The sequence below is a fragment of the Haliotis rufescens genome, unplaced genomic scaffold (assembly GCF_023055435.1).
Source record: "Haliotis rufescens isolate VD_foot unplaced genomic scaffold, xgHalRufe1.0.p SCAF_4, whole genome shotgun sequence".
Classification (NCBI taxonomy): Eukaryota; Metazoa; Mollusca; class Gastropoda; order Lepetellida; family Haliotidae; genus Haliotis; species Haliotis rufescens.
The window spans coordinates 63,273,895-63,292,970 of NW_025964112.1; the positions used below are offsets into that span (position 1 = coordinate 63,273,895).

Below are 19,076 nucleotides of genomic sequence, written 5' to 3' on the forward strand. Positions count from 1 at the left end.
CATTGATTGCTGCGAAATACGTTTTTCTAAGATAATCTTCAAATCTTGTAATGTTTCATTGAAACGTGTGACTTCATGTTATAATCCAATGATTATAACATCATAATACGTTCTGGAATACCGCTAGTAATATTAGTTCTGATGACCAATTTGCATATATATTTTGTATGTTGTGTATTCTAGCGTAAGTGGCTTTGTGTCATGTAATTATTGATATTTCAAAAAAATTCATGATAATGTAGTTAATTGTAATTCATTTAAAGCAGATATTTCGTATTGTACGTAAACATTAGATATCATTTGGCAAAAGGAGCCATTGGTAGTATTTGTAATATATTAATGAGGTCCTGCGTTGTTATGTCCTTATAAACTCAACAAGCGAACTCCCCCACGTAGAACCGGGGTAGAATAGGTCTTCAGCACCCCATGCTTGTCGTAAGAGCCTTCTAACAGGTGGTAAGGCTCGCTGACTTGGTAATACATGTCACCGTATTCAGATTTGCGACTTACAGGAGACCGTCCCATAGCTGAAATATGCGGCGTTAAACAGTGCACTTCTGTATTTACTGGTTGTTACGTCATTTTTGTAACCAACTTACTGAACTCATTTAAACGAGCAATTTCATGAAACTTCCGTGTGAGTTATAAAGCAGATCAGTTATTTGTTCAGTGCACAAAAATGTCCGTCTGAGTTATAAAGCAGATCAGTTATTTGTTCAGTGCACAAAACTGTCCGTGTGAGTTATAAAGCAGATCAGTTATTTGTTCAGTGCACAAAAATGTCCGTCTGAGTTATAAAGCAGATCAGTTATTTGTTCAGTGCACAAAACTGTCCGTCTGAGTTATAAAGCAGATCAGTTATTTGTTCAGTGCACAAAACTGTCCGTCTGAGTTATAAAGCAGATCAGTTATTTGTTCAGTGCACAAAACTGTCCGTCTGAGTTATAAAGCAGATCAGTTATTTGTTCAGTGCACAAAACTGTCCGTCTGAGTTTTAAAGCAGATCAGTTATTTGTTCAGTGCACAAAACTGTCCGTCTGAGTTATGAAGCAGATCAGTTATTTGTTCAGTCCACAAAACTGTCCGTCTGAGTTATGAAGCAGATCAGTTATTTGTTCAGTGCACAAAACTGTCCGTGTGAGTTATAAAGCAAGTAGGTTCGTGGATTCAGTGCTCAGATTACTCTGTAGTGTAGGATTAATGTTGCGTAATAATTCTGATGGCCAACACTGCAAAGGAAATCTGGAAGTGGCTTTAAATGGTGTACTGAGTATCCTCAGATCCGGCTGGAGTTTCCGGGCAAGAACAACGTTATTTGCGCCCGTGTTGGAAAGTAATTAAATCGGGCACATTGAACGACCTATTGCTATCCATCAAGAAGTGTGATGCGGAGGAAGCTATTAAAGACATCGAGACGAGAGAGCAAAGGTCAGCTGCCCAGTCAACATACTGCACTGTATCACGGAATTCTCGAGGGTGGTGTTCTTCGAGAGTTTGTCTCTCAGCCCGTCGAACGTCACGGGCGGGCATAAAGAGGGAGACGTACTACACGTCAACGAATTGGTCGCTTTGATTAATTGCTCACGATCTCTGAGTCATGGGAGACAAAACGTCTTGGAAGTTCGATCTCGTGTGCTGCTAAGGGAAGCACATGAGGCCGAACTTTTCTTGCAAGAGGATGCATCCAATCTCTATTGCTGCTCGTATTTTTTCTGAAAGTGTAAATCAAGTATGTTAGAACAACGTGTGATTCAGATCCATATTTCACAGTTATAGGAGGGGCCCAAGACCACATTGTTGTGTCATTTTGGGTTTACATTATGGTAATAGTCTTCTGCAGGCGATCATGCCCTTATATACACGTTTGGCAGACACACAGAAACGAAAACGACGTATTTGTTGTATTCCCGTCGACACTAATTACAAACAAATTTGGCTTAATAACCATGTTGAGTAAGGGTGAAGTTAGTTAGCCTCATGTTCTATGTGAAACATAGACCAATTTTCGCTAATGACGGCCAACCATTAATGACTTAACTTTTGAAGTGGTTTGTGAAATGATGGATTATAAATTCGACTGGGGATCGAGTGAGTTAGGTTTTACGCCGCTGTAAGCAACATTGCACCCACATCACTTGACCCCGGACATGGGCACACATTGTACACGTGGGTAATCGAACCTGGCTCTCGGCCTGGCGAGGCGACGTTGTTACCATTGGGCTACCCTACAGTCCCTGACTGACATGAGACTGTATGTGTAATTAAATGAAATACGAATTATATTCCAGCTGTTCCCATTCTCCTCTATCTTGAGAAATAGAGAATGAATTGGAATATATATTTGTTTGTTGTTTAACGCCGCACTCAGCTATACCCCACTTATATGACGGCGGTCTGTAAAATATTGAGTCTGAACCAGACACTCCTGTGATTGACATCATGAGCATCGATCCACGCCACTGGGATACGATGACATGCATCAACCAAGTCAGCGAGTCTGACCACCCGATCCTGTTAATTGCCTCTTACAAGCATAGTCGCCTTTCGCGGCAAGAATGGGTTGCTGAAGACCTATTCTTCCCGGATCTTCACGGGCCCTATGTATGTGTAATACTCTGGACACACTGGAGCAAAGCCTGGCATCCTAGAGATCTTAATCCAGACATTATAATGAAAGTAATATCATTTCACAACCAATATATGAAACAGCCAAGCCGTGACATTTCTATTGTTCTTTTCCAAGTAAAAATGGACGGAAAGGTCGCCGAGATGTCGTACGAATGAATGTCAATGATGCACAGTATGTATCGGTTTTGCACCAGATCCCCTCTGACAACTTACCACATCGAAATGCCAGAAACTGTAAAACACAAGAACCCAATTTCTATTGATTTTTTAAATAAGACATCTGATAACAGAGAGCAAGCGAGTAGTAGGAGTATGACTCACAAGATCAAACAAACTCAAGTTTATTCTTAATTGTCAACTGTTTGACGCAAATGGCAAAAACTACAAATTTAAACGATTGTGCTTTGAAGCTTAATACATGGCAAAAACTACAAATTTAAACGATTGTGCTTTGAAGCTTAATACATGGAATTTCATCTGATTACACTACGATTTTTAGTTTCAGATGTTTTTGAAATATATATCTTACATCTCTATCTTTCCTTCAATCGCAGCTTGTGGCATTCGTCCGGCGATATGTTCAAAGTAATATAATCTGAAATGGATATTTGAGTTCGTATTGTATGAATGATCTTCTTTTTCTTTTAACCTTTATCAAACCATAAAATGTGATTATTTAATATTAAATGAAGAGACTGTCTATGTTTTTTCTTATATATTTTGAAAAGTACAAACGTTTTGATGAACGAAATAGAATTATGAATCTATGTTACAGTAAATTGTTGCTTGCCTCAAAGGGATTATTTTCTTTACTAGAATTGCTGAATCAATGTTAGGTTTCAGTTCATATTAGAAATGCCAGGGTTTATGATAACAAAGTGGAAAATAGCAAGATGATGTTGATGTTGAACGATCTTTGCTTCTTTGGTTGTGAATAGGACGGGAGACATATGTTCTGCACAGGAGTTGCCATAGTATCTTATGAGCAGCTTGACCGCCCCTTTTGATTCTTAAGTTCAAATACAACGTTGATAACGTTCCATACTGCTAAAAAATAGCTTAGGACACCCTATTTTTCATATTTAATATATTTAATCCGTGGTCCTTACGGCCTTTTGAGGAGTATACGTAGGCAGTATTTGGTTAAATTTTACAATCCAATGAAGAACTCTGCAGTATGATATTGTATTTTATAGACACATACGTTGCTACGAGTGATATGGCCTAAATGCAGATTCGTACTATTATATGTAGTATCCTGTGACAACACCTACACTGTAGTTATTCGCGCGTTGTGTCTTTTATTTGAATTTGTCCATTTCGTACGAACCAATGATTCACAATTGCGTTTTGAATTTAAAACAATTTGATGAATCAGGAAGAAAGAATCTGAGAGGAATCAGGAAGAAAGTATCCGAGTTGAATCAGGAAGAAAGAATCCGAGATGAATCAGGAAGAAAGAATCCGAGATGAATCAGGAAGAAAGTATCTGAGATGAATTAGGAAGAAAGTATCCGAGATGAATCAGGAAGAAAGTATCCGAGATGAATTAGGAAGAAAGAATCCGAGATGAATCAGGAAGAAAGAATCCGAGATGAATCAGGAAGAAAGTATCTGAGATGAATCAGGAAGAATGTATCCGAGATGAATCAGGAAGAATGTATCCGAGATGAATCAGGAAGAAAGTATCCGAGATGAATCAGGAAGAAAGTATCCGAGATGAATCAGGAAGAAAGTATCTGAGATGAATCAGGAAGAAAGTATCTGAGATGAATCAGGAAGAAAGTATCTAAGATGAATCAGGAAGAAAGTATCCGAGATGAATCAGGAAGAAAGAATCCGAGATGAATCAGGAAGAAAGTATCCGAGATGAATCAGGAAGAAAGTATCTGAGATGAATCAGGAAGAAAGTATCCGAGATGAATCAGGAAGAAAGAATCCGAGATGAATCAGGAAGAAAGTATCCGAGATGAATCAGGAAGAAAGTATCCGAGATGAATCAGGAAGAAAGTATCCGAGATGAATCAGGAAGAAAGCATCTGAGATGAATCAGGAAGAAAGTATCTGAGATGAATCAGGAAGAAAGTATCTGAGATGAATCAGGAAGAAAGTATCCGAGATGAATCAGGAAGAAAGTATCCGAGATGAATCAGGAAGAAAGTATCCGAGATGAATCAGGAAGAAAGTATCCGAGATGAATCAGGAAGAAAGAATCCGAGATGAATCAGGAAGAAAGTATCCGAGATGAATCAGGAAGAAAGTATCTGAGATGAATCAGGAAGAAAGTATCCGAGATGAATCAGGAAGAAAGTATCCGAGATGAATCAGGAAGAAAGTATCTAAGATGAATCAGGAAGAAAGTATCTGATATGAATCAGGAAGAAAGTATCTGAGATGAATCAGGAAGAAAGTATCCGAGATGAATCAGGAAGAAAGTATCTGAGATGAATCAGGAAGAAAGTATCTGAGATGAATCAGGAAGAAAGTATCCGAGATGAATCAGGAAGAAAGTATCTAAGATGAATCAGGAAGAAAGTATCTGACTTAATTCAGGAAGAAAGTATCTGAGATGAATCAGGAAGAAAGTATCTGAGATGAATCAGGAAGAAAGTATCTGACTTGAATCAGGAAGAAAGTATCTGACTTGAATCAGGAAGAAAGTATCTAAGATGAATCAGGAAGAAAGTATTCCCCCTTGCCCTTTATATAATCAGGAAGAAAGTATCCGAGATGAATCAGGAAGAAAGTATCTGAGATGAATCAGGAAGAAAGTATCTGAGATGAATCAGGAAGAAAGTATCCGAGATGAATCAGGAAGAAAGTATCTAAGATGAATCAGGAAGAAAGTATCTGACTTAATTCAGGAAGAAAGTATCTGAGATGAATCAGGAAGAAAGTATCTGAGATGAATCAGGAAGAAAGTATCTGACTTGAATCAGGAAGAAAGTATCTGACTTGAATCAGGAAGAAAGTATCTAAGATGAATCAGGAAGAAAGTATTCCCCCTTGCCCTTTATATACCCCCTTCCTTGTGACAATGACATATGAGGTGAAAACGACAATGTACAACCCATGTCGCCATATTTCAACACAGACCAAGGTGCCCCTGCAAATCAGATCATTGGAACAAGTTTTAAGTAACTTAATTATTGCTAATTTGAAGCTCTTGATGCCATTTCATTGCACAATGCAAGCTCCAATTGCCTCTTGTGCTTCCTTGAGGGGTCATGCCGGCTGTTAGCATCATGCAATTATCAGGATGAACACCTCGAGGTTATGACAATTACCACCATAGGTGCTCTGTCTGGAGCAACTACCGTTTGGACTGATTTCAAATTTCTCAATACAACTTGTGGAGTGGGCGAACTAGGAACCCCTTGACATTAAGTTTCTTGTGGAGATCATGATGGAAAATTAGCTAACGGGACAGGCACAATTTAATGAGAGAATTTTACGCTTGACCTCAACTAAGGCGCACTACTTCGCCTCGAGCAAGGTCATATAAACGTGTGGGTTCTATGACCTTTTTGATAGAATCCCTACGCATGTGGCATGTCCAACAGAGTATACTTGAATCGATTTGCTAAGATGAGTAGGCATATTTATAGGGTCAGTTGTGAGTTGAAACCCTTATCTTGGTATCGAACACCACTACACACAACTCTGACGCGCTGAGTGAATCGTCAATGGCAGCATTCAGGGTGATGTGGTGTATACAATAGAAGGGTTACTTTTGATTATATCTTACGAGTTTGATAACAAGGAAATTCCATTATAATGCTTTGAAAAATACTACATAGAGTGCATGCACAGGAGATGCCTGAAGTGATTGTCACGACTTTTCTCCTCTTTTTGAGTAACTGTGAATACCATAAAACAAGTTATTTTGCAATCAATTTATCTCTCACATATTAGATATCTTACCATCCAGAAAATCGAATATCAAAGAGGAAACAAATAATATTGATAATGCCTTACTTTACTTGAGCAATGAGTCCGACGACCTTAAAAGTCGAAAATTCAGAAGAAAAATCAGATGTTTAAACCGCCAACGGTAAATAACTCTTTGACAATAAAAAAACCAACGAATTCCGTCTGTTATATTTAAGATTTATAACAGACGACGTGTTATATTTTTTATCACCTACCGATCTAAATCAAACTTTAAGATGATTAAATTGTTATTATTGTGTTGACCCACCGACCATTTTGTTCACTATCAAATTCCGCAAACCAAAGAGTCCCCAAAAGGTCTGGCTTTAGTTGAAATTGTAAAGGATTCATTGAGAATTTCGAAACATTAATATATGTCTATTCATTACAATTTGTAAATCAGTTGTTTTGAATTTATATTAGCCGTATGTTGAACATTGTGTTTCAGTGTGTAAAAACAGGACAAGAATGTCTCCAGACAAGTCAGTGTTGTAGCCCGGGAGACGTGTGTCTGACCAGCACAAAATATACCAAATATGGAGGTAAGTGTATACGTATATGCAGGCTAGTTTTTTCTTTAACTTCTACAAAACTAGACTTTCGTTTATCTCGAACATTGATATTTCGAACGATTAATGATCTAAAGAAAAATAGAAATAATAAATAGCAGTATATCCTGCCAAAAAAAACGGGGCATAATAACTAAATAGAATGTTTACCCCTATCTTGCAGTCGTGACACATGTTGGACACAAACGTTCTTTTTATGACTATACCTTCCTTTATATAATGAAATACTTGAGAGCAAATAAAAGTGCTGAAGCACTTGCTGCTGCCTAATTAACATTACCTAGTTATTAATTGGATGAATCAAATATAGCCTATATCATGCAGTAGTTTTCAATGCGTTGAATCTAAAGGAATATATATTATCAAGTTAAGCGATGTGACTGAGCATGGTATCATGGCTGAGTCTTGGCGATTATCCGAGACGAGCCTTATGAAAACATTGTCGTTATAAAAATCGATATCTTTACCATGTTTATCTACGGTGTGCTGCTTCATTACACGATCGATATTGCTAGTTTGGCATTTAGTGTTTTGTATGAGATATGATTATACCTCAAAGAGAATAGTGTGGTAGTCACAACGGTAACTAATGACGCACTCATAAACAACTTTCTCCATTTACATGCTTCATTTCAATCACCACAGGTAAGAAGTACACGGCCAGCACCTGCCGAAATGTCAAAGAGCTGTCCAGGCATATGCCACCTTACAAGAAGGCAGGTGAGTGGTCATCATCATCATCATCATCATCATCATCATCATCATCATCATCATCATCATCATCATTTACATCATCACCCTCCTCCTCTTCCCCATCTTCCTCTATCTCCACCTTCTCTTCCTCATCATAATAATAATCATCACTATATAATAGTTCTCGGTAACATTCCATAAAGTCTGGAAATGCTTGGGGTTTCAAAACATATACAAATCTATCGATCATAATGTGAAGGATAGTACGTACCGTCTATAACACTAACATTGTTTTTTATAGCCTTTCCCCTGTCAGTTTTTCATTTTATAACTCACGTAAACAGTATCCATGTACTTTAAGTGCGTAGCTGAGTATTGCTAATGAAAGATCACATTGGCTGCAAGCTGTGTATAGGACCAAATGACTGGAACCACAGCATCAAATTATCCCATTTGCTAGCCAGTTTCGAAAGTGTGTGATGTTATAAATGTAGCTTTAAAAACGCAGGGTTAAAAGAAAAGCATGAGCAATGTAATATGGAACGAGAGTCATGATGAATGTCACGCATAAATGGTCAAGAAAATAAATGCTTTGTTCCCGTGGCTGTGTTGGAGAAAATAAACTGTAGACAATATCTGAAACACTTTATTACATATCGTATGACCATGAACGATGCAGCTATCACGACAGGACAATTACCCTTACTTGATAACAAGGCATGCACGTCCTCAGTGATCACTGTGTAACATGACCAACTATGCAAGGACCAGCAGTTCCATTACGCAAAGAACCACCATGATTATCCTTCATTATCGGTTTGTTTATGATAGCCATTATGACAATTACGATCAAACAAGCACCCCCTGGTAATTTACTAAATTCAAATGAACCCACCACAGCCTTGCATTAATGTCGTTGATGTTGCTATTGTTTTGTCACGAGTCTCGGCCAGTCTTCCTGAAGTGAAACTGTTTCATGAGTTAACCAGCTCCTCTGACAAAGGGTGTTTTAGATAATCAACATTTCAAAGCCTAAGGCTACTCATATTTGTATCTCTGACACATGAACATAAAAAACGTAATCTTACAATACTGGAGGATAGAGACAGCAATCAAGCCATGTATACTTACAATAGTGGAACATAGAGATCTGGGCCCACTTGCACAAAGCGATCTTAGCGCTAAGATGATCGTAACTCCCATACTTTAACATAGGCTTACGATAGTCTTAGCGCTAAGATCGCTTTGTGCAAGTGGGCCCTCGAGTCCGTTCTCAGCTCCAAGACGATGGTAGCTCCCATAACCTAACATAGGCTTACAATAGTCGCTGTGCAAAAATCGCTTTGAGGAACCGGACCCTGCACTCAAGACACCATGTGTACTGCAACACAGGAACATACATACAATGCATGGCGTGGGAGCACATCTTGTAGGCATAGTTATTGTACGGTTGGTTCCAGATCTAGAACAATTCCGGGACCGCAAAGTTCACGATGCAGTCTTTTTGGAGAAATGAGTGGGTTGGGACAAGAACTGTATACCACAAGCTGTCGGGTTACATAAATCATATTTGTGGTTACAAGCAATTTGCAAGGTTTCCAAATAGTCCGTTACTGAACCTTTCATTCGGCTGTTTAAGTCAGAGCCCTGTGCTTTGTTTAATAGTATGATGCCGCTACACACGCAGTGCCCAACTTAAAGTTGGATGGGACGGTAAAACTAAACATGATTTGTTCAATTGTATCATTTTAAACAACTTTCTTGAAAGTTCAATACCTTTAATTATTCAGTATATAGCTAGACATGCCTACAAGAGCTGGTCGATTTAGCCATGTTGTAAACCGCACACACTCTCACTGTGAGATAGTATTGTTTTACGCCGCTTTTAGCAATATTCCAGCAATATCACGGCGGGGGACACCAGAAATGGGCTTCACACATTGTACCCATGTCGGGAATCGAACCCGGGTCTTCAGCGTGACGAGCGAACGCTTTAACCATCTCGGCTACCCGACCGCCCCCACTCTCACTGTGAAGGAAACAGGTAACAGGGAATGAACCGTTCGTTTATCAAGTTAGATAACTGTACTTTTAGCAGGCATCCATCATCCAATTCACAAAATATATGACTCAATTATTGATTCCTGCTCACAGGTCAGCAATGCAAGGACAGCCTCGAGTGTCTTGACCTTTGCTGCCGTGAGGTCAGAGGTCACAGGTACGGCGTGTTCCACGTGTGCGGGAAACCGGAAGACCGGTATATGTCCTACAGGTGCAGGACAAACGTGGACGTGCGCAGTGAGAACGAGGTCATCGACACTTACGGTGGCTACAACAAAATAGATCCCTGGGCTTAAAGTCAGCCCTGTTCTGAAGTGGATGAATCCTACCTATATATTTGGGTGCCCTGGTGATAATGGTCATGACTCTATACATAACACTCTGTATTCGTTCATTTTATATGAACATAAAATAAAAGATCGATTGACCAAATGCTGTTATTAAGGCTGGTTTCGTGTCAAGATGTTGGCGAAAGAAATATCTAATTGTTTTCGTTCGCCATTGAAATTATGTAACTCTGGACATTTTAACGATTTAACCGTGGCTTTAACAAAGTTTACTTCAAGAAAACAAGCTGCCATTTGAAGGTTTGGTTACTGCAAAGGTTGTACCATGATATCTTGTATAGAGGCGCCCTATATACGTACGAGAGTGTTCTATCGAATGTTAATGTATATTGTGATGAATATTTCATGAAAGTTTTTATTTCTTCTCTATATTTCACTTTGTATTCTCTATCAGTGTTTCAATTTTAATAATCTGGATTTGAATAACGTTTTCTGTAAGGAATCAATGAAGGGGAGCTAACTGATGTTGACGTAGACTACAGCGACCATGTTCGCTTCATCCATTATGTGAAACTGACTCTTAAAATTTTATGCAATACATGGCGATTGCCTATGTTGGTGTTGTTTTATATATATTTTCTGACGATGTTCAGAAGTTCTTCCTCCTTAAAGGACTCGCGTTCGGTTTTTATTATAATGTACAGATTTAAATAAGGAAAACGCAGCAAAGAGGGTTTGGGTGGTCCTGACACAGTCAGGATGGTTAGGCTCATCATCAGCTCGGGGCCCTTGTCACCTCTACACGCAGTCCAGACAGCGAATGGGACTTCTCCCAGGAAGTGCTGCCTAGTCAACCCCACCCAGAAGTTTTCGGAGAATGTGATGACTCCCCAGCACTGCAGCCTTCTGCATTACATTGTCAGAAGGGCTGTATTCCTGGTAGAAAACCCTGGTACTCTCCCAATGTCAGTCAACAGATTGGGGGGTACCAAACCTAAGGCACCTAGAACAATTGGGAGTCGGACAACTTGATACTAGGGATGCAAGCGTGACATTTCGAACTCGAGGTCCGCATATTTGCCATGTTTTTCCTGAATCTTGTCAATCACATGAGTATCAAATGGGCCAGAAAAGTTCGTACCACAGATGGACCTCTGTGTCAAAACCAGAAGTATGTCGAAGGCGATAATAAAAGAATCGAGCCACTCCATCATGTCGCTTAAGATATTGTGTTTGTGCCAAAGCTGGGCATCCACTGACAATGTGTTCGACAATCCCATTAAATTCAATGCATGATCTACATTTCATATTTTCGAATGGGAAGTGACTGGGCAGGGTGAGAACAAGTACCATTTTTTAGCTTATTTTAATATGACGCGACCGGGTTTAGGCCCACGCTCTAACTACTAACCACAGAGGCGGTGTGTTCGTTGAGAACACAAAAAACGACACGTGACGTGTATGGCGCATCCTGAGCGCGGTTGATACGTCATGCATACCAGGTCGAAAGTGACAGACACATGCTCTTTGAACTTGGAACCAATCAGTGAGTGAGGTATAACGCCGCTTCTAACAGTATTACAGTTACATCACGGCGTGTCAGCCTTGTGTGGGAGGAAAGCCCGAAGTGATGCAAGTCTTAAACGTTTACCATTTTGGTACCACACAAGCGTGGGCATGGTGCCGATATACCCAGAAACATAATGGGGGCGACAGGGATTCGAACCCACGATCATAGGTTTCTGGTGTGTCCAAGGGACGCAACTCTGCACAGCGATTTGCGGCGCATTAGACTACTGGGCCACCCGTGTCCCATGATACCAGTGAATTGGGTTGGATGGCTCAAACTGTTTCAGTTCAATCACAGCCTGTTTTCTTCGTGTTGAGGAAATGCACGAAGTACCGCCGGTCGTCGGCCCGATCACGTCTTTAGGACCCACGATCACGGGTACAGTGGACCGAGCGAGGATCACAAATACTGCAAACCCATGACAATTGTACTTTGGTATGGCCACGGAAGGAAACAGCCAGCACCATGGTATCAAACAATATCTTGATTCATGGACTTGCTAAAAATTGTAGGCAGATTTTCTTCAGAAATTCGAAAAATCATTGATATTAGCAATGTTTCACTATTTGACCATGTCATTAATTCAAATTCGGTGGTATAAGGTAAAAAGGCTTGTCCATATAAGCATGTAAGCATTTCAAGACGGGTAACACACAGGTGAATGCTTGAGTAAGAAGTGTTTACATTGAGAAAGATGTGTATGAAACATACACCTTATTCTGGATATATGCATACAACTTAGCCCTGAAACAAACATGCAAATATGCCTTGAAAAACAACTTTGTCTGAATCATATATACACTGAAAGGCAAAAGAAATGTAGCCCCAGAATACATGTGTATACATAAACCATGGCGTCCACCAACTATCATCACTATTTGATAGCGATTCATAAACACTTGCTTAGGATATAGTCGGAACCGTACAAAGGAAGAGATTTCTTATAAAAATAGAAATAGTTACAGCGAGGAATGATATGTGTTAAACAAGAAGCACGTGTGACTAAATATAAGCGACAAATCTGTTTCCAGTGTACGTTTCCGGTGTAGCATTATCGAGAGAAATAGTCCACGACGTTGGTACTGCTCATTTGTGGTCATATACAACACGGTACAACACGATACAACACGGTACAACACGATAAATCACGGTACAACACGATACAACACGATAAATCACGGTACAACACGATACAACACGGTACAACACGATACAACACGGTACAACATGATACAACACGATACAACACGGTACAACACGGTACAACACGATACAACACGATACAACATGATACAACACGGTACAACACGATACAACACGATACAACATGATACAACACGGTACAACACGATATAACATGGTACAACACGATACAACACGATACAACACGGTACAACACGATACAACACGGTACAACACGGTACAACACGATACAACACGGTACAACACGATACAACACGATACAACACGATACAACACGGTACAACACGGTACAACACGATACAACACGGTACAACACGATACAACACAGTACAACACGGTACAACACGATACAACACGATACAACACGGTACAACACGATACAACACGATACAACACGGTACAACACGGTACAACACGATACAACACGGCACAACACGATACAACACGGTACAACACGGTACAACACGATACAACACTATACAACACGATACAACACGGTATAACACGGTACAACACGGTACAACACGATACAACACGATACAACACGGTACAACACGGTACAACACGATACAACACGGCACAACACGATACAACACGGTACAACACGGTACAACACTATACAACACGATACAACACGATACAACACGATACAACACGGTATAACACGGTACAACACGATACAACACGATACAACACGGTACAACACGGTACAACACGATACAACACGGCACAACAGTCATCTAAGTAGCGTCCCTTGGGCACGTCAGAAATGTATTTTCGTTGGTTCGAATCCCGGTTCGCCCCGATTATGTTTCTAGGTTTGTCAGCATTACCCCTGTGCTCGTGTGTTTCACCAAAGCGGTAAACGTCTGAAAATTGCGTCATTTCGGGTTTTAAACCCTACATCAAACAGACCAGCCGTGATGTAACTGGAATACTGTTCACAGCGGCATTAAATCAAATTCACTCATGATCAAGGACCGTAGATACCACAAGAAACAGCATTGGCATGTTACAAAAATTGCTACACATGTTTCTGTCCCTGTGGCGTCAAGGACCATAGATACGATATACAACATTGACATATTACAAGCATTGCTATATGTCCGTATGGCTTCAAGGACCGTAGATACGATATACAACATTGACATATTACAAGCATTGCTATATGTCCGTGTGGCGTCAAGGACCATAGATACGATATACAACATTGATATATAACAAGCATTGCTATATGTCCGTATGGCTTCAAGGACCATAGATACGATACACAACATTTACATATTACATGTATTGCTAAATGTCCGTATGGCGTCAAGGACCATAGATACGATACACAACATTGACATATTACATGTATTGCTAAATGTCCGTATGGCTTCAAGGACCATAGATACGATACACAACATTTACATATTACATGTATTGCTAAATGTCCGTATGGCTTCAAGGACCATAGATACGATACACAACATTTACATATTACATGTATTGCTAAATGTCCGTATGGCGTCAAGGACCATAGATACGATATACAACATTGACATATTACATGTATTGCTAAATGTCCGTATGGCTTCAAGGACCATAGATACGATACACAACATTTACATATTACATGTATTGCTAAATGTCCGTATGGCTTCAAGGACCATAGATACGATACACAACATTTACATATTACATGTATTGCTAAATGTCCGTATGGCTTCAAGGACCATAGATACGATATACAACATTGACATATTACATGTATTGCTATATATATGTGTGGCTTCAAGGACCATAGATACGATATATAACATTGATATATTACAAGCATTGCTATATGTCCGTGTGGCTTCAAGGAATATAAATACGATACAGTTTAGTAACATGTTACAAGCTTTGCTGTGTGTCCGTGTGGCTTCAAGGAATAAAAATACGATACACATTATTGACATATTACAAGCATTGCTGTGTGTACGTGTGGCTTCAAGGACCATACACGTCTTGTGTTACGTTTTCAAACAAGATATAGAATATAGAATACATAATGACACAAGTGTTGTATCTTGAGCATGACACACCTGCCAGTTGAATCCTGATCACGACACCGATCCGCCCACTTGTCTACAAGGAAGTGTTTGAGTACAGTGATGGATCAGCCGTGCGGTAACTGAAACGTGTCTACCTAGTCCATCTGTCCAATCACACAAAACAAGCGAGATTTTATAAACTGAGAGCACACGTAACATACGACCGCAACCGGTAATACTTATGAATAAATGTCCAAGGTACAGTGAAGGCGATACTCAGAACCGCGGTTTACAGCGTGAAACAATGTCATCGTTGTGTGTCATCCTTTCTCATTATTATTAATGGTTTTGCTTAACTGTGTTCCATAGTCTGGAGACCAATTATACCTCAGGAAAAGAATTTGTAATTATGCCATGTGTGGAACTGAGACATTATCCCCAGGTATATGAGGCAACTGAGACACCTAAGGTAACTGGGGTAACAGGTAATTGGGGTAACTTGGGTAATTGAGGTAACCATTATCTGCCACACAGATGCACGTGATACATTTGGAATTAACAGATAACCAAAGGCATGCCTAAGAATCAAACTTCAGCCTGCCCATTTGCCCGACCTTATTTCCCTTTAAATCAGTCCCGCGTGCGTCCGTGCATGGGGTGACCCAACACATTCACCTCGTTATATAGTGATACACCTGTCTTTCATCATCATTTATTTGTAGTTCAACTTAAAATGCCTCCAGATCAGTTACAGTACTTGTGTTAGAACACCGTGCTCTTGTAGGTCTAATTTGCTCAACACACTGCAAATGTCAGACGTTGAAAGAAAACAGTGGAACACGTACAACTATCTTGTCACGACCAAAGACAACCATGACAGAAATCTGGTAAGACGAAGTCTTAAATCTGAACATCATGTTACGTACATGCGCCATGATTATGGCACTTGAAGATCTTTGATCACCTGTTCTCTATGATAACGTTTTCTGGCGGTATCACGGTTTAACTGGTTTTGGATTTCTTATAGAAACTGGCTGGGGCTCCTTTTGCACATTATATACCATAGAGAAAATATTTCTGTAAAAACTGTAATGTTGTACATAACAAGATCGATACTGCATATTTGAGGGCCGGTATGAATGGGGTTTTATGTATGGTAACCGCTTTAACGTTTCATCACAGTCACCGACTCGCCCCGACACTCAATCAGTCTACCAGGTTTGGCTGGAAGACAGCCGAATAGCAATATTCGTTATATACAATCTCTCCTTGGGCACAAACGCATAAACTATAGACACCTTTATCTACAGGCTGTAAGTACAGTCTCTTTATGGTGATATAAGAACTAGTTCCCCAAATGACGGCTCAACTATTTACGGAAGCAAACCGTAAATTTCATTTTGGATAGGGCAACTGCTTGAAGCTAACATCAACCTAAAATAGTTGCCTCCGACACGGAAGCAAATCACATACTCGCTGCTACAACTGTCACACTACGCGCCACTAACAATACCGAAAATGGAGATTAAATGGCAGATACATCGATCCGCGATAAATTGCCTCCTTCGCGCCCCTGTTTAGTGTAAACTCGTTTTCCCACTCTTGGATTGTATTACTCTCAGAACAAGTGGGGCTAATATTGGAGTGTAAACCTCGTTGCTAACTGCAAATGAGCTACCCAACACAGCATCCAGTAATTACTCGGATAATAAATAGGTCGTTATATTTTTCGCCGAGGGTGTTTTCGGTGTGTAAATTGATACGATGTTCCCTTGGTGGGCGATATTTGATGACAGTATTCATTTCCACAAGAGTCTTTAGGGAGGCATTACCTTTAGGACGTATCGAAGTTCGCAATTTCACAAAGAAATGTGTGTAAATTGTGGAGGAGTTTCGAACAAAGAGGAAATAACTCGTCGGTGCCCCCCTTCAAATGGACGCTGTCGAAAGTCACGAATATTCACATAGGTATGAGACCCCGTACACTCGTGAGCTTTTGTAACTATTAAAATATGTAAATGTTAAATACGAACATAATTTCTTTTAAAATATTTCTACAGAAAGTCTTTCTATCAGTAACAAATTGAGTGTCAGAATTTGTGTGAAACTGTAATCATATTACATATAATAATTAGATTTTGTAAATGTAATGCACGTATTCTGCATACAGCAATAGACCCGTGAAGATCCGGGGAAGAATACGTCTTCATCAATCCATGCTTGTCGTAAAAGTCGACTCTGCTTGTCGTAAAAGGCGACAAACGGGATCGGATGGTCAGGCTCGCTGACATGGTTGAAGCATGTCATCGATCCCTATTGCGTTTATCAATGCTTATGATATCAATCACTGGATTGTCTGGTCCAGACACGATAATTTACAGACCGCCGTCATATAGCTCAAATATTGCTGTGTGCGGCGTAAAACAACAAACCAAACCAAAAAGCATACAGCAATTACAGATGTTCCTATATTTTGAAGACACACCAAACTGATTACTCAGAATTCGAATGTTATTGGTCGAGAATCCCTAACTGAAGCTGAGAAGGATATAATCTGACGTGTCCCCACCACCCATTGAATACAGACGCAGGTTGCCGATCAACACGCAAACTACGCTGGGATAGGAGAATGATGTATGCGTGCCTCTGTGTGCTTGTGTGTGTGCGTGCCCGTGTGAGCGCGGGCGCGTGTGCGTATGCGTGTGCGTGTGTGTGTGTGAGAGAGATTCCCCTAGATACAGAAAAAGCATAACTAAAAGCATATCAATACAGTCTTTTTGTTATATAAACCAGACACAAGCTTTTAGGTGGTTTTTGAAACACCTCTTTCTCTCCCAAAACGTGTTCTTGAATTGTTAGTACAATTTGACAAGAGAGAAATCTTTACGAACGAGCCAGCCGGTACTACCGACCTCGGTCTTTCTGTACAATATCCAAGAATATTTATGACATGATACTATCCTTCATCATATAACGGGTAGGTTTCTCGGCAGGTAAAAGCCAACGGGTAAAAAATTATATCCGTTCGGGTCATATGCGGATAGAGATGCAAATATCAAAGGTCAAGTAGCGACTACTTTCAATGTTTGTAAACAAACATGGCGTCGCCCTTGTCATTCGGCGATCGAGTCAGAATTAACCATCGGGAATCTGGAGAAACTACTGGGATAATTGCTATCATTATCACAAAAATAGTCTAATATACTGAAAATCAGTGTCAAACTGTGACGTAGCTAAGGCATTTTACAAGGTTTGGCAACTTTGGAGATATAAATTGCGAAACAGTTTTGCGAGAACAGTTTGCGATCAGTTTCCATATCTGTGCTTGTAGACCCCTGTGGATTGGAACCTTTTCAACAAATTAAAACAGTTGGATTTGGCCGAAATATGTCTGAATTGTTACCTTGTTTGGCTTTGTCGTTGTGTGTACGTCTGACTCTACAACGTTATAACAGGACAGGCAGACTGTCAACAACGTCTGACTGTGGCCGTGACGTCTCATAGACAAGGGTTAGAGTAGCTTCCCTTTGATAAAGGGCAGTTACTCTATCGGACAGGCCGATGGATTGCCGCGAAAGGCAAGTAAAAACAATTTGTGTAGGCTATTGTTGTTTTACACATATTAAGTTACACCACTGTATAAGAAACATGTTTTATTTGGAACTATATTGGCTACTGTCACTGTCCGACTGTCACATCACTTACCTTCTGACGTAATATATATTAATGCGCACATTCCTGGAAAACTCGCAATGTTTAGGTAATGTTTGTGAGAGAGGGGAAGAATTGAAGAATAATACCACATGATAAAGAGGTTATCACGCGAGGTGTTTGGGGATGATAAATATCCTGTATTAGGAAAATACACTTTATATTTAGCTCGCCCAGGCTCGCTAAATACAAACTGAATGTTTATTCATAATACAGGATATTTACCATTCCCAAACACACTCGCGCGATAACCTCTATATACGTATACTATACAGGGTATGATATACTTAGATACTCAACAATATGTCAGCTGCATGACAGCGGCCTGTAAATAATCGCGTCTGTTCCAGACAATTCAGTGATCGATATTGCGAACAATGATCCACATCGTCGGGGTTCGATG

The 19,076-nt window shown here is 39.9% G+C and overlaps 1 protein-coding gene across 1 annotated transcript in view; it reads left to right on the forward strand.

Moving 5' to 3' along the window:
- LOC124112192 overlaps positions 1-10,784 on the forward strand; it is a 37,633-nt gene extending 26,849 nt beyond the window's left edge. Inside the window, exons 2-4 of the mRNA XM_046472192.2 lie at positions 7,010-7,103; positions 7,776-7,850; positions 9,978-10,784. Of these exons, the coding sequence (XP_046328148.1) occupies positions 7,010-7,103; positions 7,776-7,850; positions 9,978-10,180 (372 nt within the window). The 3' untranslated portion in view covers positions 10,181-10,784. The remainder of the gene's footprint in view (positions 1-7,009; positions 7,104-7,775; positions 7,851-9,977) is intronic.
- Positions 10,785-19,076: the final 8,292 nt, after the last annotated feature.